The sequence below is a fragment of the Coregonus lavaretus genome (genome assembly GCF_964263955.1).
Source record: "Coregonus lavaretus genome assembly, chromosome: 8".
Lineage (NCBI taxonomy): Eukaryota > Metazoa > Chordata > Actinopteri > Salmoniformes > Salmonidae > Coregonus > Coregonus lavaretus.
This window is the reverse complement of record NC_139995.1, coordinates 12,348,832-12,375,336: the sequence shown is the minus strand read 5'-3', so window position 1 is coordinate 12,375,336 and position 26,505 is coordinate 12,348,832. Positions and strand designations below refer to the sequence as shown.

Genomic DNA, 26,505 nt, shown 5'->3' with positions numbered 1-26,505 from the left:
TCCAGAAGGCCAAAGTTAGTTACAGTGGGGAAAAAAAGTATTTAGTCAGCCACCAATTGTGCAAGTTCTCCCACTTAAAAAGATGAGAGGCCTGTAATTTTCATCATAGGAACCCGTCAACTATGACAGACAAAATGAGAAGAAAAAAATCCATAAAATCACATTGTAGGATTTTTTATGAATTTATTTGCAAATTATGGTGGAAAATAAGTATTTGGTCAATAACAAACGTTTCTCAATACTTTGTTAAATACCCTTTGTTGGCAATGACACAGGTCAAATGTTTTCTGTAAGTTTTCATACACTGTTGCTGGTATTTTGGCCCTTTCCTCCATGCAGATCTCCTCTAGAGCAGTGATGTTTTGGGGCTGTCGCTGGGCAACACAGACTTTCAACTCCCTCCAAAGATTTTCTATGGGATTGAGATCTGGAGACTGGCTAGGCCACTCCAGGACCTTGAAATGCTTCTTACGAAGCCACTCCTTCATTGCTCGGGCGGTGTGTTTGGGATCATTGTCATGCTGAAAGACCCAGCCACGTTTCATCTTCAATGCCCTTGCTGATGGAAGGAGGTTTTCACTCAAAATCTCACGGTACATGGCCCCATTCATTCTTTCCTTTACACGGATCAGTCGTCCTGGTCCCTTTGCAGAAAAACAGCCCCAAAGCATGATGTTTCCACCCCCATGCTTCACAGTAGGTATGGCGTTCTTTGGATGCAACTCAGCATTCTTTGTCCTCCAAACACGACGAGTTGAGTTTTTACCAAAAAGTTATATTTTGGTTTCATCTGACCATATGACATTCTCCCAATCCTCTTCTGGATCATCCAAATGCACTCTAGCAAACTTCAGACGGGCCTGGACATGTACTGGCTTAAGCAGTGGGACACGCCTGGCACTGCAGGATTTGAGTCCCTGGCGGCGTAGTGTGTTACTGATGGTAGGCTTTGTTACTTTGGTCCCAGCTCTCTGCAGGTCATTCACTAGGTTCCCCCGTGTGGTTCTGGGATTTTTGCTCACCGTTCTTGAGATCATTTTGACCCCACGGGGTGAGATCTTGCGTGGAGCCCCAGACCGAGGGAGATTATCAGTGGTCTTGTAAGTCTTCCATTTCCTAATAATTGCTCCCACAGTTGATTTCTTCAAACCAAGCTGCTTACCTATTGCAGATTCAGTCTTCCCAGCCTGGTGCAGGTCTACATTTTTGTTTCTGGTGTCCTTTGACAGCTCTTTGGTCTAGGCCATAGTGGAGTTTGGAGTGTGACTGTTTGAGGTTGTGGACAGGTGTCTTTTATACTGATAACAAGTTCAAACAGGTGCCATTAATACAGGTAACGAGTGGAGGACAGAGGAGCCTCTTAAAGAAGAAGTTACAGGCCTGTGAGAGCCAGAAATCTTGCTTGTTTGTAGGTGACCAAATACTTATTTTCCACCATAATTTGCAAATAAATTCATAAAAAATCCTACAATGTGATTTTCTGGATTTTTTTTCCTCAATCTGTCTGTCATAGTTGACGTGTACATATGATGAAAATTACAGGCCTCTCTCATCTTTTTAAGTGGGAGAACTTGCACAATTGGTGGCTGACTAAATACTTTTTTTCCCCACTGTACCCTGTGTGTTAAAAAGGTCTGTTTTATTTATTTTTAACAGAAAAGTTGTTTTTGGTAGTTCCGTTTTTGGGGGGAATGCTGTTTCCATCCCGTATAGCAGGTGGTGGGAGGCACATTAAATTGTGTGATCACCAATATACTGTAACGACCCTGGATTTATTAGCGCGGATATCGACCTTGCCACGGGACCATGCTTTTGGGGAACAGTCGATGGCGCGCTGGACTTCGGGCTAGAAGGTTGAGGGTTCAAGACCTGCTCCCTGCCTGTTTCATTACAATACCATAGAAGAAGAAGTAATTAGTAGGATTCTGTGTTTTCCCACGAAAAGTGATTGCTTTCGATAAAAACGATTTAACTGCTTCCCAATTAAAATAGTTAGAAAATTCTAACATTTACTTTCTGGAAAAGAGCTGTATGTTTCTGGACAGCGCACCATGCTGCCTTGTTGACAAAATGAAATTGGCGCTCCTCTCTCCCCGCAGCTCAGCATAATCGAATCCGCCCACTGCAAGCTTTCTGTCAAAGTTGAGGGGGAACATCAAATTCAAGATGCTGGCACTCATAAACCGGCTTTTGGACTGGTTTAAGTCCCTCTTTTGGAAAGAGGAGATGGAGTTGACCCTGGTTGGACTTCAATACTCGGGGAAAACCACATTTGTTAATGTGATAGCTGTAAGTTTTTATTGTGCTTGCGCGCTAATGTTAGCTTGCTAGCTACGTTAGCACTAGCTAGCGATATCAGCAATATCGATTTAGCTACTAGTATCTTAAAGTTAGCCACCGTTAACGTACAATTAAACATAGCTAGCTAATTAGCATACCTTACTTAAAGTGTACTAGTTTGTTAGGTTAGCTAGCTATAGCCGGTAACTAGCTAGTTAGCTAACGTTATATACATGTTATGTTGATATTTGTGTGGTTTGATGGCAATTAGAAGCAGAAGACTACGTTAGTCAGCTAACCATTATATTGGAATTTGGCTACAGTACAGATCATATTTTGCTCCCTAGACTAGGTTTCTTTCTAAAACATCTGGATTAGCTAGCTAGCCACGTTAGCTGTCAACTTTCATTTTTGCAACTTGGCTAGCTAGTTGGCTAGCCGGTATCTTCCCAGATAGTAGGCCCAATTATTGGTCATCAATCAACTCGCTGGTAATCACAGACTGTCAAGTGTTATGCCGCGTTCAAAACAACTGAGAACTTGGAAAAATAGGAGGTCAAATCATAACGTCAGTGATCTTCAGGTCGGAACTCCAGAAAGTGGCCCGAGTTTCCGAGATGAATGACCGTTCAAATTTATTTTCCCCAGTCGGAGCTCTTTTTTTCCTGAGTCCCAGTTGTTTTGAACGTTCGGAAGTCGGAGATTTCCGACTTCCCAGTTGTTTTGAACTACAGTAGATTTCAGATTATGATGGTTATAGTTGTGGCATCATTGAACAGAGCTCGATTTTACATTGATGTGATGTACATCGTGGAGTTGAGAAACTCGGCTACATTGAACATGTAGTGCACACCACAGGGCTCTGGCTATATTGGTTTGATGTCACACGCCTCTGAGGCTGTATCTTTTTACTTTATCATCTGATGTAGCTATAAAAAATGTCACAGTCAGACCATTATTACTGTTCCAGCTGGCTGATATGCGTTATTAGGTAGGTCATCTTAAACGTAGCACAGATAATTTTTGTCCAACCATTACTTGGCGATAATTCCGACTTGGAATTCCACATTAGGCTTGGGCGGTATCCAGATTGTCATACCGACCTTGTGCCATCCCTGGATATATACCAGCACTGAGCCTCTGTAATCCGAAATTTAAAATCCCATAGTGAATGCTAGGTAACGAGCTCATTGCGAATTTTATAAAGTCTTTGACAAACTATTTGCAGGACAGACATGCCAGCTCATAAAGTTGTACAAGTAACAAAAAAATACTACTCCGTTTGCTGCACGCACAAAACAAACATTAGACAGCAAGGCTCTTGATCCAGGATGGGATTCTGTGCTGTTACCAAAATAAGCTTGATTTTGCAAGAAGCTAACCAGTTAGCTAGATAATTAGCTACTAAATTAGCAAACCAACTTTTTAGACGGTTAACTTAATAGTTATGATATCTAGGTGGGAAATATTTAGTTGTGAATTCCATACTGTAACTAGATCACCTGGTGCGTGCTGTCTCTCGTCGTTGTGCTTGTAAACAAACACCATGTAACTGGGGATTACCGGTAAATTTAAGAATAAAAAATTATGTGACTGGTGAAATGAAGAACGCAATCTGCTTTATATCCTAACGTATTGCACAAGTTCACTGCAGGTATTTACTTAAAAAGTAGCTTCAAATGTATAATTTTTTTATTCTCAAATAAATAGTTAACATTATTGAAAAAAACGAATGCTCTGTTATTAAATAAAACATGTTACTCTATGAAGTAGTCCAACTGTGTACGCTGCCATCTTGTCTATTTAAAATGTTCTCATTGATCGAGACAGTTGAGCGTCATCATGACATGCAGCACTTTGGGGTGGACACCAACCTGTCTCAATCAATGAGAATATTTGAAATAGAAAATTCTCTGTGCTACGCTTAACATTACCTACCTATTTTATTTATTTATAAAAGCATATTCCTTCAAGGTATTGTGTGTAGATTGATTAGGGGATTATTATTATTTTTTAAATACATTTTAGAATAAGACTGTAATGTAACAACATTTTGAAAAAGTCAAGGGGTCTGAATGCACTGTATCTTATTTATCACATGCACACCGATACCGAGCCTTAGAGCAGAAAATCTGTCAGACAGCGCTTTTATAAGACCAATCATTGAGCAACAATTCTAAATGCAATCGTGTGTTAAAAATAGTTTTTTTGGCCACGATTAAAATAGCTGATATTTTTTTTCTAAGCTTTCCCTTAGTAAATATAATTAAATTGCCAAAATTATATAGCCTAATTAGCCTACTCCTGTCTATACAGAAATAAATAAAATAATTCAAAATAGGCATAATTTAGCTTCCCCTAGCCTTAAGAAATATAAAAAATATATAAAAAATAAATGTGGAATGTTTTAAATCGCATTGCCTACAGTCAGAAGGAAAGGCAGCGTGAGCAATTTGGGAAGCACATGCTGCAAATAACAAATAGATGATTTTTGAGTTGCAACTGTCAGTGAAAAGTAGAGGCCCAGCCAGGCATATCGTAATATTTCAAAATTAAATCGCGGGAAAACAGTTTGGAAAGCAAATGGCTATTGCTGTAAAAAGAAGACAAAAAGGCAGATGAGTCTTTTCATTATCAAAATTCTCAACTTAATTGAGCGAACAACAAGTAGGCTTGTAGCCTATCAATTTTGGCACTAGCGGAGAGCATTGGCCATATCCCTGGTGAATGCGCACTGCGCATATTCACTTTTTATCATTGTTGGGCAGGGCCTAAAATGAACACCTGCCAAATGCGGGTAGATTTTGGCATTGACGGATAAAGGCATCCGCATACTTCCCAGCCGAAACAGTTCGGAAGAGGTTGTGCATATAGTATGACATCATTTTGAGACGTTTTTGTTCATTTTGGACTTCGGTAAGGGTTTTTCCGGCTGTTCCGGCACACCATTTTATTTTTCTGGAGGCAAGCTGAAGACTACGCCCCTTCAACGGTGATTGGTCAACAGTAGGGATTCTTCAATAAGTCTTTGTCATTCAATGAGAGACAACTGGTTTTCATGCAATTTTTTTCATTGAGAAATACTGCACCAAACATCATTGTTAGATGTAAGACTATGGTCTCCTCAGCAAAAACAAATGAAAGACAGATTTGTTGAGTTATCTTCGATTAATTCAGACTATTTTGAGGAAGCGTATACTGGCTACGGCGTCTCAAAATGGACAAACGGTACTATTGTTGTTTTTTCTCATTTCAAGCGAAGGTCTTTTAAGGAAGTATGCGAGCACCAGCCGAACTGAAGCATGTTGACGCCTTAAGATGTCTATTTCACTAGCCACATTGGCAGGTGGTCAGAGCTCGAAAGTGCGAGCATTTGACTTGCATTTGTCAATTAAAATAGTCAAGTATGATCACATTTATAGTAAAGTAAATGCTGCAGTAGCTGTTTTCAAAGTATTTCTGCCGCTTTGTTTCATAGCTTGTAAATTAAATCGCACAATGTCAAAGAACTACGAATCCTATATAGCCTATCCCACCTCGCGCTGCAACACTGCCTGGCTGGGGGCTGTGCGCACGTGAAGTGCTGAGTGAAATATTCATTTTTAGAAGCGCTGTGCACAGGTATAAAAGTTGGTCTAATTTACTTGATACGAAAGTCTACTGAAGTGAGACTTTGTCCTTGTGTTTCTTGGCTGTTTACATTTTGTTCACAAGCTAGGTTTTTTGGGGGTATTTTATTAGGATCCACATTAGCTGTTGCAAAAGCAGCAGCTACTCTTCCTGGGGTCCACACAAGGTTGTTTTTCTATGTTTGAGTTTCAACTGCTAGGGAAGAGAAGACAATGCTTCTACTAGTCATACTCAATCTCACAGGCAGAAACATTACAAAGGATGCTGATCTGTTCTTTTGTGTGTTGGTGTAATTGTAGCAGAAAAAATATATTGGCTGGTAAGAAATCAGAGTGATTGGTAGATTTTTAAAATCTTCCTGCCACAGGGGCTGGTGGACCAAAAAGTAAATTGTGTGCCCTGTTGTTGGGTCCGTGCCACTTAAAAGTTTGTTTTTGGGCAACTTCTTACACTATACACACTCAGCCATGCATTGAACAGTCTTTTTTGCCAACAGTGATTGAGTTTTATATTAGCCAAAATGTACAATCTACTCATCACATTATGAATAGTAGGCTATCTTACATAAGTCTGCAAATGCATGATGGATGGAATGCTTTATTATAAAGGTGCATTTTTATGGTGAAAATGTGCTTCCCCAAACATGAAACTCACGCTCCGCCTATGCATAGGCTAGTGATTTTGCTGTTCATTACTCGTCTTGTTGGCTGAGGAAAAGTAAATGTGGACAGTTATTCTAACATCTTCAAAGTGCGCGTTAAGGACAGAAGTCATTGCATCCTCGATTTACATGTTCTGTTAAGATTAATGACCATAATCTATATGTGATTTCTGTCATTCTGAGCACCGTGGGTGGACGCCCTAATCAGGTTACGTACCCAATGCATATGGGTCCGGTACATTTCTCAAATGTCTGGTAAATTAAAATGCTGCCGGTCAAATGTCTGGCGCCACATTTTCATAACGGAAACCCTGCTACACACAATACCCCATAATGACAGTGAAAACATATTTTGACATTTTTGCAAATGTATTGAACATGAAGTACAGAAATCTCTATGACACTCCAAATTGAGCTCAGGTGTATCCAATTTCCTTTGACCCTTTGTAGAACGCTTGTGGAAAGCCAGCATCGTTTTCACCAACATGTTGACCATGCAGACTGCAGCGTGAATGGCAAGAAAGTGTTTGTGACTCCATCATCGAGCAACAGCTCTCTTCTTGAGTGACGTGCAGGGCTTAGTGTGGGAAGCGGCATGCAGCAGGAGGCGAGGGAGAAAGACGACTGAAGTAGCAAACAAAGTGAACTATAAAAACGAACATTACACCCGCCTGAGTTGCGTATCACATTTAATAAACCAAACATTCAAATACCGTTATAGAAGGTAAAGTAACCGGTCCATGCATCAATACCGGTATATAGTCAAAAAACAGTATACCGCCCAGCCCTATGTGAAAGTCCTTGAGTGGCCCAGCCAAAGCCCAGACTTAAATCCCATTGAACATTTGTGGAAAGACTTGAAGATTGCTGTTCACCGCCACTCCCCATCTAACTTAACAGAGCTTGAGAAAATCTACAAGGAAGAATGGGAGAAAATCCCCAAATCCAGATGTGCAAAGCTGATACAGACATACCCAAGATGACTCAAAGCTGTAATCGCCGCCAAAGGTGCGTCTACAAAGTTTTGGCACAGGGGTGTGAAGACTTACGTAAATGAGATTTCTGATTTCTATTTAATCCATTTTTAATTCAGGCTGTAACACAACAAATGTAGAATAAGTCAAGGGGTATGAATACTTTCTGAACATGGACAGGTATAACTGGGTTCAGGAAGCAAGGCTATGGTCCAGAGTTGGAGGGCTCCCCCTACTGCCACATTGTCATTGTCTTTGCTCCCTTTGACTCAACTGTCTTTTCACCAGTTGTGTTGGTAAAACAAGCAGGCCAGGGTCTCTTACGCAATCACTAGTGTTACAACTAGGATTTCTCAAAAGCAGAAAATTGTGATCCTTTGTCCTGATTCTTTGGAAATCGTGATCCTTTCTTCTTGTCAAAGCAGAAGTTTGGATGTGCAAGATCAAAGACCGAAAGAAGCTAGCTGATCAAAAGATTGTGAAAGGCAGTTGTAGGTCCAATAGAACAGTTCCAACAGAACAGAATGAACTTGATGACCTATGCCATGCTCTGACTCCCTTCAGCAGCATGCTTGCCTCAACACCAAGGCAGTCTGCTTTTTACTGTCATAGCTAACAATAAAGATGTATGAGAAATTGATCACGATTTGATACTTAAAGCTTCCATGTAGCCTATAATTCCAGGTATTTCTTTATAGGATGTAGAAAGAGTAGGGTAAGTGTACATATTAAGCACACCAACATCAAAGTTTAGACATTTCTAACATATGCAGCCCTAATTTTCATTTAAAAAAGTGGAGATACAATGAAAGATTAATATGACTTTACTTACACCATTTCTTTAGGTGAGATAAAAATAATTGAGTTAATGGGTACCGAATGTATCCTTTAAGCCCATGGGGGTTCCAAATAAGCCCACCTCTTAAATAAGCAATTTTAATGTATTTCCACATTTTAAATGAAAAACAGACAGTTCTTATGTAAGCTTAAATTATAATTATATCCCCTAAAGTTATTAAAATCAGTTGATCATTACTATTCATCATGGAAGTAGCATTAATAACAGGGGGTGTCCAATCGTATCCGCAGAGATCAATTTGGGGCCAGGATTTTGTTCTGGCCAACCAGTACATACCTTATTAAACTAATCATAGACTTCAATAAAGAGTTGATTAGTTGAATCAGGTTTGTTACTGCTTGGTTAGAACAAAGACCTACACCCGCAACGGTCCTCTGTGGATAAGACGCCATGCACAAAGACCATAACACAAACAACTTTTAATGAATTATCTGAAAGCTGGTTCACATTTGCTGTACTCCTTTTCTTGTTAATTATACTGAACAAAAATATAAACGCAACAATTTACGATTTTACTGAGTTACAGTTCATATAAGGAAATCAGTCAATTGAAATAAATCATTAGGCCCTAATCTATTGATTTCACATGACTGGCCAGGGGCGCAGCCATGAGTGGGCCTGGGAGGGCATAGGCCCACCCACTTGGGAGCAAGGCTCAGCCGATCAGAATTTTCCCCCCAAAAAGGGCTTTATTACAGACAGAAATAATCCTTAGTTTCATCAGCTGTCCAGGTGGCTGGTCTCAGATGATCCCGCAGGAGAAGAAGCCTGATGTGGAGGTCCTGGGCTGGTGTGGTTACACAGGGCCTGCGGTTGTGAGGCCGGTTGGACATAATACCAAATTCTCAAAAATTACGTTGGAGGTGGCTTATGGTAGAGAAATGAACATTCAATTCTTTGGCAACAGCTCTGGTGGACATTCCTGCAGTCAGCATGCCAAATGCACGCTCCCTCAACTTGAGACATCTGTGGCATTGTCCTGTTTGACAAAACTGCACATTTTAGAGTGGCCTTTTATTGTCACCAGCATAAGGTGCACCTGTGTAATAACCATGCTGTTTTATCAGCTTCTTGATATGCCACACCTGTCAGGTGGATGGATTATCTTGGCAAATGAGAAATTCTCACTAATAGGGACGTAAACAAATTTCGTGCGCAAAATTTGAGAGAAATAAGCTTTTTGTGCATATGGAAAATGTCTGGGATCTTATTTCAGCTCATGAAACATGGGACCAACACTTTACATGTTGCGTTTATATTTTGGTTCAGTATAGTTCAACTTGTCTTCCTAAAGCCTGTCTGAAGACGGTTTTAAATGTCCCTTTCTACTGTTGTATTACAAAGGTACATGTGGTGGACCAAAAATGTGAAACACCTGGATGAATGAGGGACAACAATATGACAATGTCCTGGCCTTAACTGCATGATTAGTCATTTTCTTGTCTCTCATTTGTAAAAACAAAAATGGACCACTACTCGTAGGTCTTCCATCCCAGATATCCTTCAACCCTGATCATGTTCTTCTCTCTCTGCATCAACGACTACCTGTCCACTCCAAACATCTTGGAGAGAGTACAGAGGCTTTTCATTCTTAATTGTTTTTAATCTTTGTAAAGGAACCATGGATAGATGCATGATATGCATAACTGTAGTTTTTGAGTATTTTAATCAACTTAAATCTGAAGAAATGCTCAGATTGATTGAATATTACAGATATCAACACACAATCCCCATGTTTCAATGCATACTGGGCTTAATTGGAACAGCAATGATTTATGGTTAAAAAAAATGGAGTAAAAAAGTTTCCTCAATATTTGGAAACCAATGGTCTGGGGTATAAATATACACTATATAGTAATTTACAATATTATGCAAAGTTAGTGTTGATAATATTGAACAATATTAATTTATTTACATTCTGTATAGAGAGGGTGCTTTTTGTGCTACTGTTCCTTTTAAGCCCACCTGAGAGAAATGTAACATTTACAAAAAAGGCATCTATGTATAACAAAGCAAGGTTCATTTAACAGTAAAATAAGACAAATTGCATTAAATGTTAGCTGTGAGTGCTTGAGATCTATTATATTGTTGTGGTTCACCAAGTTATACTGCCACTGTATTGACTGACGTGGTGCAACTGTAGCATGAACAACCCATATTTTCAGATGGCAAGAAATAGCACACTACATGGGTATTAACTACTATCATGTGCATATCAACACATGAATCTCTTAATTTTACATTAAGTATGATCACTTATCTGAGAAGGTACTACAAATATCTGAAAAATTAGTTTCTGAGTCGCCCCCATACAAGTATTTTTTGCAGCTTTGAAATTGGCCACTAGTAGGAACTTACACAACTGTCAATAACTTAATAATAAAACATCTGATTGGCTTAGAATAAAAACTGGTATGGATACAACAACTACATGAACTGGTTAAAACATGAAATAGCAGAAAATGTTTATTTTTGTCTTTTTTCTTTGAATCCCAAAATGGAAGTAGGTTTAATGGGTACATGGGCTTAATAGGTACACCTAACTATTCTGTCAGTGCTGTAGTGAAAGAGATACTTGCCATTGATGGGGAAGTGCCCATGTGGTTGGTTGTAATCTGTTTGAGTGAGTAACAAGGAGTAGGATGTGGGTGGTGTTTCCAGCCAGGCTTCAGTCATGAGACTTCCACTTAGCCCTGGTCTAGTGACTTAGTCATGTGCTGTTACATACTGTATATCCGCCAGACAAAGCAAAGGTCTTTGTCTTGCTAAAATACTGTTTGGATTACACAAAAGGGTAAGAGAGCAGACATCAGAATGACATATTTTTTTTCTTCTGTCTGATCGCCAAGAGTGTAGCCTATTATTTAGGGTTGACTAAAAATACACTATTTTCAAAACATTTCAGTGATCTTAGAATATAGAAGATTGGGTCCTCTGAAACTTGTCTGCATGCCAAACATATTTCCTCTAGAGCCCTCAAAGTCAACTCTGGACCTTCGAAGCCAGTTCCACTGCTTTTTTTGGGTGCAATTAATGTTCAGGTAGAACAGCAGGCTCCGGACCTCGTAGGGTAGAGTTAAATACCCCTGCTGTAGAGCACCCAGGGTGGGCCCCAGGACTGAGTTAGGGAAACCCTGATCTAGTCTGTGACCTTCACACGCCTTTAGGCTTAATGACACTTATGAAACTACCATAAACCTTTTGCACATGAATATCTTTTTTAAACGGAATAACAGGAAATGTGCAAAACTAGTAAACCACAATGAGGCCTAGGTTTATGTCTGACATTATTAGTTAGTATAGTGGCAATTCCAGATGACATCACAAACAATTTGACCTTCTATGTTTGTTTATGCCAGCTCAGCTTGTACAACTCAAAATTGATCAATGGCCTGCTGTCTTCTTTTTCAGTCTGGGCAATTTAGTGAAGACATGATCCCAACAGTCGGGTTCAACATGAGGAAGGTCACAAAAGGCAACGTTACCATCAAGGTAGGTCTTCAGTCACTACAGTGTATAGGTTACTGTAATGTTCCACAGTGACAATCTATACCGACTGCATGAGAAAATGAAATGAAAATAGCTAGGCTAATTTTTGTTCCTCTGGTTTTCCAGATCTGGGATATAGGAGGGCAGCCGAGGTTCAGGAGCATGTGGGAACGCTACTGTCGTGGAGTTAACGCAATTGTGTGAGTATCTGAGTTTGGCCATTCCTGTCAGTCTGCATTGGTACAATTGAAATGCAGGAAGAGGACAGAAATGCTGAAGATTGATTGTTCTGTTAGGGTTAGTTCAGTGGATACCGGTCAGTGTTCGAACATTGTGATGGGCATGTTTTGAACACTTCCATTCCTTTACAGTATGCACACCACTTGCTCTTTTAGATTTTTGATGCGATTTGTAAACTTGTTGTGACCTGTTATTTTTTTTATTTTTTTAGATATATGGTGGACGCAGCAGACCATGAGAAGGTGGAAGCTTCCAGAAATGAGCTGCACAATTTGTTAGACAAGCCTCCGTTGCAAGGAATTCCTGTAAGTAGGTCTACACTTACGGAACTGCTAGGAACACATGTAAATGAGGGAGTTTCTTTATATAATCCGTCAGCAGACATTTCTGCCACACAATATCTAAACTGTTGTGCTTTTTAGGTTTTGGTGCTTGGCAACAAAAGAGATCTCCCCAGTGCTCTAGACGAGAAGCAGCTCATTGAAAAACTGTGAGTATGAAGAGAAGTTATTAGGCAGTGTTATAGTACTCAAGTCGAGTCCCGATTTTCATGACTTGTGACTCGACTTAGACTCTACCATTGATGACTCGGACTTGCCTTCTCGTGACTTGTATTTGCACTTGGACTGGATGGGCTACTATGTTACGCAGAATATTAGCAGCACTGGGTTACGCAGAGCAGCGAGTGTTCGGTTCTCTGGCAGTGGGAAGACGCCAAATCCGGCATACACAGCCTACATCAGCTGGTGAGTTGCTGGGGAAGCAAGGAATGATTGTGGGCAGGCAGGCTCCGCTCCACCTCCGATCAAAGGCTACACAAACGACTGTTTTGCTTCCCCGTCACCAGCCTACTGCTTTACGAAGTTGAAAACGGTAATCGTATTGAGTTTAACCATTTACATTTACATCATTTAGCAGACGCTCTTATCCAGAGCGACTTACAAATTGGTGCATTCAACTTATGATAGCCAGTGGGACAACCACTTTTTATTTTATTTTTTATGGTGGGGTGGGGGAGGGGGGGTAGAAGGATTACTTTATACTATCCCAGGTATTCCTTAAAGAGGTAGGGTTTCAAGTGTCTCCGGAAGGTGGTCAGTGACTCCGCTGCCCTGGCGTCATGGGGGAGCTTGTTCCACCATTGGGGTGCCAGAGCAGCAAATAGCTTTGACTGGGCTGAGCGGGAACTGTGCTTCCGTAGAGGTAGGGGAGCTAGCAGGCCAGAGGTGGATGAACGCAGTGCCCTTGTTTGGGTGTAGCGTCTGATCAGAGCCTGAAGGTAAGGAGGTGCCGTTCCCCTCACAGCTCCGTAGTTACATGTAACTAAATGTAATCGAAAATGTAATCTACGTCATCCCCAAAAGTTATTATTTATCATGAGAGAGCCATATACAATAACTAGTAATGCTGCATACTCAAAGAACAGTTAAACTCTCACCTTTCTGGTAAAAATAGTTATAAATTGCTGAGGTGCAGTCACTTTTGAGGACACAGCTCAAGTATACAGTACAAATACGATAAAAATGAAATATTTCATGATGTATTTCCTATTCAACAAAGCTGTTTAAGGCTCGAAATGACTTTCTAAATATAGCATAATCAAATTATAAAATGACTATATATAGGATGTCACCTTCCTTATAACTGTAAAATATGTACATATTTGTATGTTTAGTGTTCGAGAGAATTTGCATATTTTCTAAAGGTCTCTCTTGATCAAACGTCTGTCCCCATCACTGTGAACATCTCACAGAGCTCTAGCTTGGCTTCCTGAACTCGTTAGGAACTCACCTTTCATCTCATACTAATCTCACCCATCTATGACAGTGTTTTATGTTTCAAATGTATGAATTATTTTAGATTAATGGCTATACATTGATCTCAGAATGTGCTACCGTGATGAAAGAACTCTTTCCTGCTGCACTACGATGTAACGATTGCAGGCATGTGCTTTGTCCTTGGTTGTGATGTAGGGTTCAGCCAGGAGTTGATGGACAGTCGGAAGAGCGAATTAAATGGTAGGAGGGACATCCCAGCTTCAAGTGGTTTCAGATTTTACATCCTACGTCACACAGGTTCAGCAATAATATTGTGTCTGTGGGAACCAGGACTATTGCTCAATGCAAGCATTTTCGATCTACGGTATCCACAGATCGATTTATAATTGAAAATGGCAGTCGGAACTGGTACCAGAACCATGCAGGTCCCCTAAAAAGGGGACCATACATCTGAGGTTTTAATAGTAAAACAACAGTCTAGCTATTTCTCTCTCTCTCTCCCCTTGAGTATAGAAAAGTAGGCTGTCTTTGAATTTGTCGTCTCGCTCTACCCTCCCACACTTCCCCCTGCATCCCATAGCCAGGTTCGGACAAGTCTCCCTTTAGTTTTCACTCTACAATAAAAAAAACTACACAAATATCAGGGGGCGATTTTACAAAAAAGTAGCTGAGAGCCTGACTTACCATTAATTTATGTAATAAATAAGTAGTGAAACACAGGTATTGAGTGTAGAACTTGTGAGGTAGTGATGAATAGTAAATTAGTTGGGGTTTTTCATGAGGGAGTGGCGATATACTGCCAGCTAGTGGCGACTAGAAACGATTGCATAATAAGACCTATTATAAATTGATGGACTCGTGAGTCGCCCATTGGTGACTCGGACTTCAACCATAGTGACTTGACTTGGACTCGAGTACAGGTGACATGGGACTCGACTACGACACTGGTATGAGGTGTTCCCTACCATCAAACCTACAGCAGTAATCACACAACATTTGACGCATCTGAGCTGAAGTAGTTTAACAACTCTAAATCCCACTTTTAAAGTTCAATAAACTAATTCTAACTGAACGAGTCCCTCTATCATTGTGCCTTGCCATTGTGAGTTAGGGCCTGTAGTGGCTAGGTTCTAACATTTCAAAGGCCACATTAGACGCTTTTACAAGGACTGGTTCCAACGCGTTTTCCCCATTGAGAGACTTGAGAGTTTTGTTCTTGTTGCAATTAAAATGTAATTTACTACTAACAAAAAAAAAAAGTCCAGGTTTGTCACACAGATTCCAGTTGATGAATGGTAAGACAAAGCAATATATTCTGGGTGTTCTAAACCAATTCCAAGTGATATTGATGAATTAAAATGAATATGAATGATAAAGTAAATGGTTAAAACGGCTGGAAACTGTTTATTTCCACAAGAGATTATGGCAATAACTCGATTTAGGCATACATTGTGCCTCCTAACTTTTAAACAAAATAGCTTTTCAGTTTTCTTCCATGCTGTGATCTTGGATGTGCTTATTCACTTTAAGATGAATACCCTAATATGGTAGCAGGAGAAAGATGTTCATATCACACACAATTCCTTATTAAAGTCACATTTTCTATTCTTATTTTTTCTAATCTATATACTTATGACTTTAACGATCTTGGAAGATAACAGTTACCATTCTTGAACATTACATTTGCTTTTATAAAGGGCTACTTTGCTGGAGTTTGGCTATCTTAATCTCACATCAGAAAAGAGCTAATGGTTTTATTTTAGAGGAGGAGCAGTTATGATTTGATGTTTTAGGCCTTTTTTTTTTATAAGCGTCATTCTTACTGAACCATTGCCCTCGTTTTCCATTGAGAAACACAGCATTCTCTTTTCTTCTTCACTAGTACTGTACTGCTATTAGAAATGATACAGGTTTTCAAAAGGAACCAGCTCCCTCTGCTAGCCAGTTCAACAGTTTCTAGCAGGTTATATCAGTTTTCTTTACTATAATAATAATAATAATAATAATAATAATGCCATTTAGCAGACACTTTTATCCAAAGCGATTTACGGTCATGTGTGCATAAATTTTTACGTATGGGTGGTCCCGGGGATCGAACCCACTACCCTGGCATTACAAGCGCCGTGCTCTACCAATTGAGCTACAATTACTGCTTTCTTTCTGCAGGAACTTGGCAGCTATTCAAGACAGAGAGATTTGCTGCTACTCTGTTTCCTGCAAAGAGAAAGACAACATAGGTGAGTAAGATGGTGACAAAGGAGGATGGCAGGTTTTGTTTGTGTCAGAGTGGAAGGCTGGATGAGAGAGAACTATAACATAGTGCACTCAAAGTGGCTATATAAAAACCTTTGTGTCCCCTTTGTATCACCATCCATGCTGAACCACTACTGTAGGTGTCCGTTGTTTCACCCATTCATCTACTGTCTCTCACACTGACCCCCCCATGCCTCTCCTGCCTTCCAGTTATCACACTGCAGTGGCTCATCCAACACTCAAAATCTCGGAGAAGCTGAAAGTACAGGAACTGTGCCCTCCCAGCTCCATCTGCCATGTTACCCTCATGCCACATCCTGCTCACTCTGATGTATAGTTGTCCTTCCAACTCAGTTGCTGCATTGTGCCGCTTGTGCCCCCCTGTTGTTATTATCTCCCACAACCCCTCGTACTACTGCACTACTAAAAGATGGTACCCTCTGATCTATACCATATTCCACGTCCCATGAGTCACAGAATCGGCATTACACCTCCGCCACGGGGGGCTACTTCAGTCTCCTGAACAGAGAGAGATTCAGTCTGCCTTCTGCATTCTACGGGCTACATGACAGACGTTTCCCAGGTCTGTAAGCCCAATAGCCCAACCCTATAAAACTAGTGCAGGGTATGCTATTGGGTCATCCTAGACTCACAGGATGGGTTGTTCAGCAACTCACTGGGGCCTCTAATCATGATACATGTTCTCCAGACAGTCATGTATGAAGCTAGAAGAAAGTACATAGACATATGTTTATATACATCATTAGGACTTCCAGGTTCCCCTCATGTTTCTGTCATGTTCTACTGTAAGATTGTAACTGTTTTATGGCTATTGCCAAATCAAAATGTTTGTTTTGAGGACATTTCTAATATTATATATAAGATTTTTACTGACGTGAGCGTATATGATTATATTTGAAAAGTTTGAATGTACTGAAGGTAAAGCTATAGTGGGTTGGTTGTGTGGTTATCAGCCTTGTTTTGAATTTGCCTCAGTGGAACGATGTCCTCTGTGTTCTCAATGAGCTGAGAGAGAGTGGCGGAATTGAAAGTGCCTTGTGCAATATCTCTCATCTCTGAAGCAAAGCAGCATGCAAAGTGTGCCTATGTTAGCAATAAAAAAAGAACACCACTCGGATATATTGCAGAAATAAAAAGGCATGCTTATTAATTCAGACATTGTACTGTTATGTGTTCGCACTCAAATTGGGATATTTGCCGTGGCACACTTTTGAAAATGATAAATATTAATGGCGTCAATTATTATTATTTTGTAAATATGTTTAATCTGGGTGGATAAGAAGGGTGGGCTGTGCTTAAAGAGTAAGTTTGTAATAAAAATTAAGGAAAACATTTGATTTAGTCTACACTCATCATTGGACTAATAATTGTACCAAGAATCTCAATTTGAGACTACTGGTAGGCTATGATTGTAACTCAAACAGATGCACAAACAAATGTCAGATAGTAAAACTAAAAATATATTTTTATTTGATGTCATTTGTTCTGACTGTAAATAATGCAAAGTATGCTTTATGGGATTTTCTGGTCGAATGTTATTTTCTGACACCTTCTCCTGTCTGCCCCCACTACTTTTTCATGCTTGTGGCTATTTTCTATTGGCTCTAAAGTTGTATTTCTTGACACACAGCAAAACTGACATGCATGGTAGCCAATTGCTGAAACGCGTCTGCCCCCTCTTTCTTGATGACGATATGACTGGAGCTCCAATCACACCTTAGAACCGGGGAGGGGCTGGTTTTGTTGACAGGAAGAGTGTGGTGCGCTATCGACTTTGTCAGCCAGGCTGCCTTGTAAGCAATAAACAGAAGACAATTCAGCCATCTGTTCATCAAAGGATTGTCAAATTGAACTATGGTTTTTAAGACCGATCCAGGGCAAATATGCAATGGAGGTCAATAGTGGTTGCTCTCGTCGTGCTCAGACTCGCTGTAAGTTGTCTGCTATGGCTAGCGTTTGGACTGGGACCAAGCTGGGGATTCAACTTCCCCCTTAATTTCAATTTCCACAAAATAGAACTGTTTAAGCAAGATGATGGGGCATCCGCAAAGGCCAATTCCTGGTCACAACGAATACACGGCCATAGAGACGCACAAAGCAGGACATCTTGTGCCAGTAAAGAGGACTCACCTAAGAAGTCTTACCTTAGCCTCTTTGAGGGGGACAGGGACGAGTATGACAGGAGATATAGTTCCTTCCCGGACACACTCAAGTTAAAGATGAAAGGCATGGCCAAAGACATGTTCTACTTTGGATATGACAACTACATGAAATATGCCTTTCCTGAGGATTAGCTGAATCCCATTGACTGTCAAGGGAGAGTGCCTGACGTTCTCAACCCGTGAGTCATATATTGCCCGATATAGCTAGGCCTAGAACCAGTCTGGTAACACGCTCGTGCAATTGATTATTAGGCTGCGGGTATGTGTGTGCACGATAACTTGCTGGATTGAATGATTGATGTAATAGGTTGGTAGACTACCCTGTTTTACTAGCTGAAAGGTGTGTCAACTGTCAATTCAACATTTCCATTCTGACTGATGTCTGGGTGTAATTTGCATCGATCTGTCATGCAGGACTTGTTAACAGATCTGGTTAAATATCTAAATAAATACAGTTACAGTAAGGCTTCTATTTGCCTGGAGACCAGGCAAGGGTTCTATTTGCCTTTATATACCGGGTAGTTTGGATACTGTGTGCTGATTTGGCTAAAACAGCATTCAGGTGTGTGTATGTGGGACCATATACCATTGACTTTTAGCCTTTTCACCTTGACATTCTTTCAAATCTGATAACAAAAGGCACAAAGAAAAGGCTCAACTGGGCGAAACTTCATCTCTCTCTAGCTGAAACGGTCAATCCATTTAACTTGTTCAACTTGTGATCAAGTTGAATGTGTCCCATTATTAATAACTTGGTGCTTGCAATATAGCCTACATATACATGCCCTCGGTTATTGTCAAGCCTGTTATCTTTTTCATTGCTGTTTTTTCAGGTCAAACATCAACATCAATGATGTTTTGGGAAACTATTCCCTGACACTCATTGACACCCTTGACACATTACTGGTAAGCAGTCTTATTCTGTATTCCTGTTTTATTTCTGTGGGCTTTTAGCGGAATGGTAGTGCTAAAACGGTTTACTGTCAAGGGTCTTTTCAATGATCCTGATAATGTTTCTCGTTCCAGGTACTGGGGAATGTGTCAGAGTTTCACAGAGCTGTGAAGTTGGTGATAGACACAGTGTCTTTCGACAAGGACTCCACTGTGCAAGTGTTTGAGGCTAACATCAGGTATACATGTAATTCCTTTCTAATATTGAGTTGCCGCTAGCGTTTCAGTAAACCACAAAGAACATTTTGTCGTCTTTCCAAGTGCCAAAAAAAAGCTATGCAAGTGTTGTGATTGTAGATTAGGTATTGGTTAAGTGTTGTATTGTTTAAAGTAGTACAAGGGTAGCTCTTACCTAGTGGTAGGAGCAGAGTTCAATGCATTTCTCTGAACCATATCTAAATGCATAACCAAGGACTACCTTCTAACATCGCTTGATGGTTGTCTCATTCATTCATTCTTTGTCCATCAAGGATCCTGGGTAGCTTGATCTCTGCTCACATCCTCCTGACTGACCCTAAGCATCCCTTCGGCAACGTGGGTCTGGAGGACTATGACAATGAGCTACTGCACCTGGCCCACGACCTGGCGGTACGCCTGCTGCCAGCCTTCGAGAACACCAGCACAGGCATTCCCTACCCCAGGGTAAGAGGAGAGGAGAGTTGCATAGTTAATGGCCTGGGTTCTAAGCGATTTGACAGTCCTGGTTTCGTAGACGGGGGAAATACTAAACAGGGGTGGAGGGAGATCTAAGACCATTAAACAACAACAGCGGTCCACTATGTCTCATTGACATTTACTTCACCTGTTGTTTACAATATATTACGAGTACAACTAAGCCCTTTTGAAATGACTGTAATGTTCTTCAGTGACTGATCGCCCTGTCACTTAATTTCCTCAGGTGAATCTGAAGAGTGGTGTCCCTCCAGACAGCATCAATGAGACTTGCACAGCAGGCGCTGGCTCCCTGCTGGTGGAGTTTGGCATTCTCAGCCGTCTGATTGGAGACTCCACGTTTGAGTGGGTGGCCAGACGGGCTGTCCGAGCCCTGTGGAAACTGAGGAGCAATGAGACGGGCTTGCTAGGTGAGTAGATATATTTTTTGTAGTCTGTTTGTACGTAGATGTTTGCTCATGTGTAGCAGCATCCTTCCCTCTTGTTGTATATCAAATGGTTACCTCTTCTCTTTAACTCTCAGGGAACGTGGTGAACATCCAAACGGGACAGTGGGTTGGCAAGCAGAGTGGCCTGGGAGCAGGGATGGACTCCTTCTACGAGTACCTGCTCAAGTCTTACATCCTGTTTGGAGAGAAAGAGGACTACCGGATGTTCCAAGCTTCTTATGAGAGCATCCAGATCCACCTGAGAAGAGGGTTAGTCCTATGTTTGAATTGACTTGATAGTATGTATGTATGTATGTATGTATGTGTGTGTGTGTGTGTGCACACAATGTTCTATTGAGTGTGTGTTGGTATAATGGTAATGTGGTGGCATGTTGTTTAGTGTTGATCTATGCTCTGTAAAAGTAATGTGTGTGTGATGATGTCGACTGAGAACCTTCTCCCCTGTTGACCTGCAGGAGGGAGTCATGTAACGAGGGAGAAGGGGACCCTCCACTCTACGTAAATGTGAACATGTTCAACGGCCAAATCATGAACACCTGGATCGACTCCCTGCAGGCCTTCTTCCCTGGCCTCCTGGTAGACTCCTCTCTCTCTGGGAATGGGGAGCCGCACAACCCTGCATATGTCCTCAGTCAACATTGTCCCAATAAATGTTGTATGTTCATCCTGACAGTGTTATTACTGTTTGTGATGATGATGTTTTCCCTGTTTTGATCTCTGACCTTGTGTTGTACACCTCAGGTATTGAATGGTGACGTGGAGGAGGCCATTTGCCTGCATGCATTCTACTACGCCATCTGGAAGCGCTTCGGGGCCCTGCCGGAGAGGTACAACTGGCAGCTACAGGCACCTGACGTGCTCTTCTACCCCCTGAGGCCAGAACTGGTGGAGTCCACCTATCTCCTGTACCAGGTACCAGTGCTTAACATTCATTTGAGACCGTATTTGAAACACAATGCTTGTCTGTTTTATGTTATGAGCTGCTTTGAGTGAGCTATTTCATTTCCCCTCACAGGCAACCAAGAATCCTTTCTATTTGCATGTTGGAATGGATATCCTAGAGAGCCTGGAAAAAAATGCCAAAGTCAGGTATGAGTCGGATCTTGGAAAAACACAACTTTAGGGTGTTTTAGGATGTCTGGTTCTACTGATGTTACGCCACACCTGGGTTCCCTAAACTGATGTGTGTATTTGACAGGTGTGGGTATGCCACTCTCCACCACGTGGTGGAGAAGTCCAAAGAGGATCGCATGGAGAGCTTCTTCCTCAGCGAGACCTGCAAATACCTTTACCTGGTATGTACATGTACTGTCTGAAAGTACCTTTACCTGGTATGTTCATGTACTGTCTGAAAATACCTTTACCTGGTATGTACTTGTACTGTCTGAAAATACCTTTACCTGGTATGTTCATGTACTGTCTGAAAATACCTTTACCTGGTATGTACCTGTACTGTCTGAAAATACCTTTACCTGGTATGTACCTGTACTGTCTGAAAATACCTTTACCTGGTATGTACCTGTACTGTCTGAAAATACCTTTACCTGGTATGTACATGTACTGTCTGAAAATACCTTTACCTGGTATGTACCTGTACTGTCTGAAAATACCTTTACCTGGTATGTACCTGTACTGTCTGAAAATACCTTTACCTGGTATGTACCTGTACTGCCTGAAAATACCTTTACCTGGTATGTACATGTACTGTCTGAAAATACCTTTACCTGGTATGTACATGTACTGTACTGCCTGGAAAATACCTTTACCTGGTACAGTGCCTTGCAAAAGTATTCATCCCCTTTGGCGTTTTTCCTATTTTGTTGCATTACAACCTGTAATTTAAATGGATTTTTATTTGGATTTCATGTAATGGACATACACAAAATAGTCCAAATTGGTGAAGTGAAAAAAATTACTTTTTTCAAAAAATTATAAAAAATAAATAACAGAAAAGTGGTGCGTGCATATGTATTCACCCCCTTTGCTATGAAGTCCCTAAATAAGATCTGGTGCAACCAATTACCTTCAGAAGTCACATAATTAGTTAGATTGCACACAGGTGGACTTTATTTAAGTGTCACATGATCTCAGTATATATACACCTGTTCTGAAAGGCCCCAGATCTGCAACATCACTAAGCAAGCGGCACCATGAAGACCAAGGAGCTCTCCAAACAGGTCAGGGACAAAGTTGTGGAGAAGTACAGATCAGGGTTGGGTTATAAAAACATATCTGAAACTTTGAACATCCCACAGAGCACCATTTTAAATCCGTTATTAAAAAATGGAATGAATATGGCACCACAACAAACCTGCCAAGAGAGGGCCGCCCACCAAAACTCACGGACCAGGCAAGGAGGGCATTAATCAGAGCGGCAACAAAGAGACTAATGATAACCCTGAAGGAGTTGCAAAGCTCCACAGCAGAGATTGGAGTATCTGTCTATAGGACCACTTTAAGCCATACACTCCACAGAGCTGGGCTTTATGGAAGAGTGGCCAGAAAAAAGCCATTGCTTAACACCATCCCCACAGTGAAGCGTGGTGGCAGCATGATGCTGTGGGGATGTTTTTCATCGGCAGGGACTGGGAAACAGGTCAGAATTGAAGGAATGATGGATGGCGCTAAATACAGGGAAATTCTTGAGGGAAACCTGTTTCAGTTTTCCAGAGGACAATGACCCTAAGCATACTGCTAAAGCAACACTCGAGTGGTTTAAGGGGAAACATTTAAATGTCTTAGAATGGCCTAGTCTAAGCCCAGACCTCAATCCAATTGAGAATCTGTGGTATGTCTTAAAGATTGCTGTACACCAGCGGAACCAATCCAACTTGAAGGAGCTGGAGCAGTTTTGCCTTGAAGAATGGGCAAAAAATTGTTATGCATGCTCAAGTTTTCAGTTTTTTTGTTTTATTTCTTCTTTGTTTCACAATAAAAACTATTTTGCATCTTCAAAGTGGTAGGCATGTTGTGTAAATCAAATGATACAAACACCCCAAAAATCAATTTTAATTCCAGGTTGAAGGCAACAAAATAGGAAAAATGCCAAGGGGGGTGAATACTTTCGCAAGCCACTGTACTGCCTGGAAAATACCTGTACTGTATGCCTGCAAATACCTTTACCTGGAATGTACTGTACTGTCTGAAAATACCTTTACCTGGTATGTACCTGTACTGTACTGTACTGTACTGTCTGAAAATACCTTTACCTGGTATGTACCTCTACTACCTCTTGTCCTGTTGGTCAGAAACCAGAATGGGCTTTTCTGAGCTAATAGAACCTGATTTTCTTCTAGTTAATCCTATGACCCTCTCCTTCCAGCTGTTTGATGACGACAACCCCTTGCACAAATCCGAGAACAAGTACATCTTCACCACGGAGGGCCATGTAGTGCCTATCGACGAGCGTTTTCGGGAGAAGCAGTGTAACGACCTGTCCCCCTGTGAGAAGGTGGTGACAGACCAGGAAACTTCCAATGGGCCTTTCTCTAACACTAGCAATGTAATGACCTCTGATATATAAATACATATTACAACGACACTGCCTGCATTATCAAATAGAGCAGCTTAAAATATACAGTAATGAATTACGTACATTTCTTAATGCTAAATAAGCTAAAATATGTGAAATATGTGGTTAGATTGCTGATAGATGACTTGTGTATTATTCTCTGTACAAATGTTCCACTCTCTGCTTCCTCTCTTCAGTGTGACCGGATCTCTGAGGAGCGGAGGTATTCTCTGCCTCTGAAGAGTGTGTACATGAGACAGATCGATCACATGGTGGGACTGTTTTGAGCTCTCGGAGGAGAGGAGGACACTGGTGTGAACGGGTCTTCAGTCAGTGGACTCACTCAGGCACAGCTTGTTGTGTGAAGAGGAGAGAGGGGAATAGACCCTTACCGTCTCACCTCACCCCCACTCCCAACTGCTCAGGACCAAGGTGGACAATACCAACTCTCTAGGACACCTTTTGAAATATCATTTAAAAAAATGGCAGTATTGTTTTATAAGATGCATCACTTAGCGTTCAGAGGGAGATGTACATTTTTTAAAGGATACTTAATTTTAATTTTTTGGCAGGTTTGGTGGAAACCTGCTCCACCACATTTTGAGTGTGACTCGTTGGGGTTGGTGCCAGTACGACCGGGATTTTTGGGTTCAGGAATAAATGAGGGATTTAGTGTTCAGGCGTTGGTTTGGGTGTGTAGCTAGGTGTTCTGAACATACAGCTGATCTGTCAACTATTTTTTGGTTGGGGGAACAGTGCCATCCAGATACAGGTTTGTAGTCCACAGCATAATTCAAGTGCATTACACAAAAATAGATCTCACTACACAGGGTGACTAGTGCCTCACTGCTTGGGATTTCCAGAGCCCTCTTGGAATGTCACAGTTCTTATGTTTTCAACTGAGAATTCTTCAGAGGCCTCAGCTTCTGAGTCATCCACCTTTTTTATCTTTTTTCATTCAATAATATTAAGGTTCTGAGGTGAATGTGTGATATGTATCTCTGACTATCATGCAATGGCCTTGTAATAGGCAGATGTATGTATGTTATTTTATGTGCCAATGACAGTGAGATAGATTTACACAATCACATGGAAAATAGTGCCTTAGGCTTTTTGGTTCTTTATTAATACAGACTTGATATAAAAGCCAAGATGGCTGTGATGAAGTGAAATAGGTTATCGCATTCTGAGATCGTTCTGTAAGGTGGAAATCATTCCTCTTCAGTACAGTATTATTGACACAGATCACGGCACGTAGCCAGGTCAGTCTGTCATACCTGTATGTTTGAACAAAGCCATAAAAGTGTAATGTTTTTAAGGTTGATGTGTAAGAGTGTCATGTCTCTATTGAAGAATAATGATTAATTTCTATTCATAGTATTCATATTCAAGAAAGGGCTATACCATGTCAGACATTCATGTGGATATATGTTGTGTTGAGTATGCAGATTGTACTGCTTTGTTTGTTCACATTCCTGTTAATTTAGCTGTATATCCAACGTTTTAGTACACCGTACAGTATGTGGAGGCAAATGGTCCTCCCCATAGGTAACCATCCCTTAATGCTGCTAGCAGAATATTTCAAGTAAAGGTATGTGGAGAGGAAACTCAGGGATTGACAAATGTCATGTTTCTTTTCTGGGAGTGAACTCTTGATGGTTTTTGTTAAAGATGGTCTTCTAGACATCTTGTTTTTCCTCCCATTGTCTTGGGACCTTCTCAGTTATTTTGGTTTGAGATAATCTAATCAGGACGTAACCATTTTTCTCTTAGGTCATCTTGAGTTTTAGCTAAAGATGTTCTCCTCTACAATAGTGTTCAGAGAATGTTGTAAGAATGGTTCTCTTCATGTCAGAAATCGCTTAAAAAAATAGTCTGAAATAAATGCAGAAGTACAGAACATGACAATATCGAGGTGAATTTATTTAGTAATTAATTCAGAGGTTAGTTTTCTACAGAAGCTTTAACTTAATTTCTGAGTTAACATTTCATGTTTTATTTCTGTACAGAATGTGGCCCAAAGACCTACAAGGTATTCAAATTAGTTTGTGACCAAGCTACATCCATAAAAATACTGCATCTTTACTACAGTCGCTCATTAGATAAATAGTTATAGATACAAGTTACCCTCACCTTTACAATTCTGTGATGTTTGACATATAAGAATGAACTGGTCTGATTTAATGTCATTGATCCTCCAGTAGCTGGAGGTCTTTCATATTGTGCCCGCTATACGTACAGCTCAATATCTGTTCTACACATACAAAACCCATTCATCAGCAAAAATGGGTTGTAACTTATTGTAACACAAGTTGAAGTGCGTCTGCAGGTGTTGAGGTCATCTCGTTGCCATCTCTTATGGCTTTATATGCCAGTTACTGGAGCATAGAGATGATACATTGCCTTACACCTATTCAAATGTACTGTCTGGGGGAAGAAGAAGCACTTTATGCTGACAAGCGTCAATGTTTCAACTACAGTTTGCATAGCACTGCAATGAAAAGGAGTTCCTATTCCAGACTTTTAACAAAGGTTGATAGACTGACTATGATCAACTTATAACATAAATCTGTAC

At 40.7% G+C, this 26,505-nt stretch overlaps 2 protein-coding genes across 3 annotated transcripts; both read left to right on the top strand.

Annotated features, from left to right (window-relative positions):
- The first annotated feature begins 2,092 nt into the window (after positions 1-2,092).
- LOC311134196 (ADP-ribosylation factor-like protein 8B-A) lies at positions 2,093-17,522 on the top strand. Of its 2 annotated transcripts, XM_084167807.1 has the most exons (8): positions 2,093-2,289; positions 11,816-11,896; positions 12,020-12,093; positions 12,345-12,438; positions 12,556-12,623; positions 14,107-14,151; positions 16,078-16,148; positions 16,375-17,522. In XM_084167807.1, exons 1-8 carry the CDS (start codon positions 2,167-2,169, stop codon positions 16,422-16,424), a joined length of 606 nt encoding a protein of 201 aa, XP_084023933.1. In that variant the 5' UTR covers positions 2,093-2,166; the 3' UTR covers positions 16,425-17,522. The 2 variants fall into 2 exon arrangements, with proteins under 2 accessions (XP_084023933.1, XP_084023934.1); XM_084167808.1 differs by lacking the exon at positions 14,107-14,151 and having other exon boundaries at positions 2,123-2,289.
- Positions 17,523-17,904: 382 nt separating this feature from the next.
- On the top strand, positions 17,905-25,832 carry LOC311134129 (ER degradation-enhancing alpha-mannosidase-like protein 1). The gene is made up of 12 exons (XM_084167716.1): positions 17,905-18,526; positions 19,181-19,253; positions 19,374-19,477; positions 19,769-19,940; positions 20,197-20,380; positions 20,494-20,668; positions 20,875-20,995; positions 21,161-21,331; positions 21,435-21,508; positions 21,618-21,714; positions 23,742-23,921; positions 24,128-25,832. The coding sequence occupies exons 6-12, from the start codon at positions 20,556-20,558 to the stop codon at positions 24,215-24,217; spliced, it is 846 nt and encodes a 281-aa protein (XP_084023842.1). The 5' UTR covers positions 17,905-18,526; positions 19,181-19,253; positions 19,374-19,477; positions 19,769-19,940; positions 20,197-20,380; positions 20,494-20,555; the 3' UTR covers positions 24,218-25,832.
- Positions 25,833-26,505: the final 673 nt, after the last annotated feature.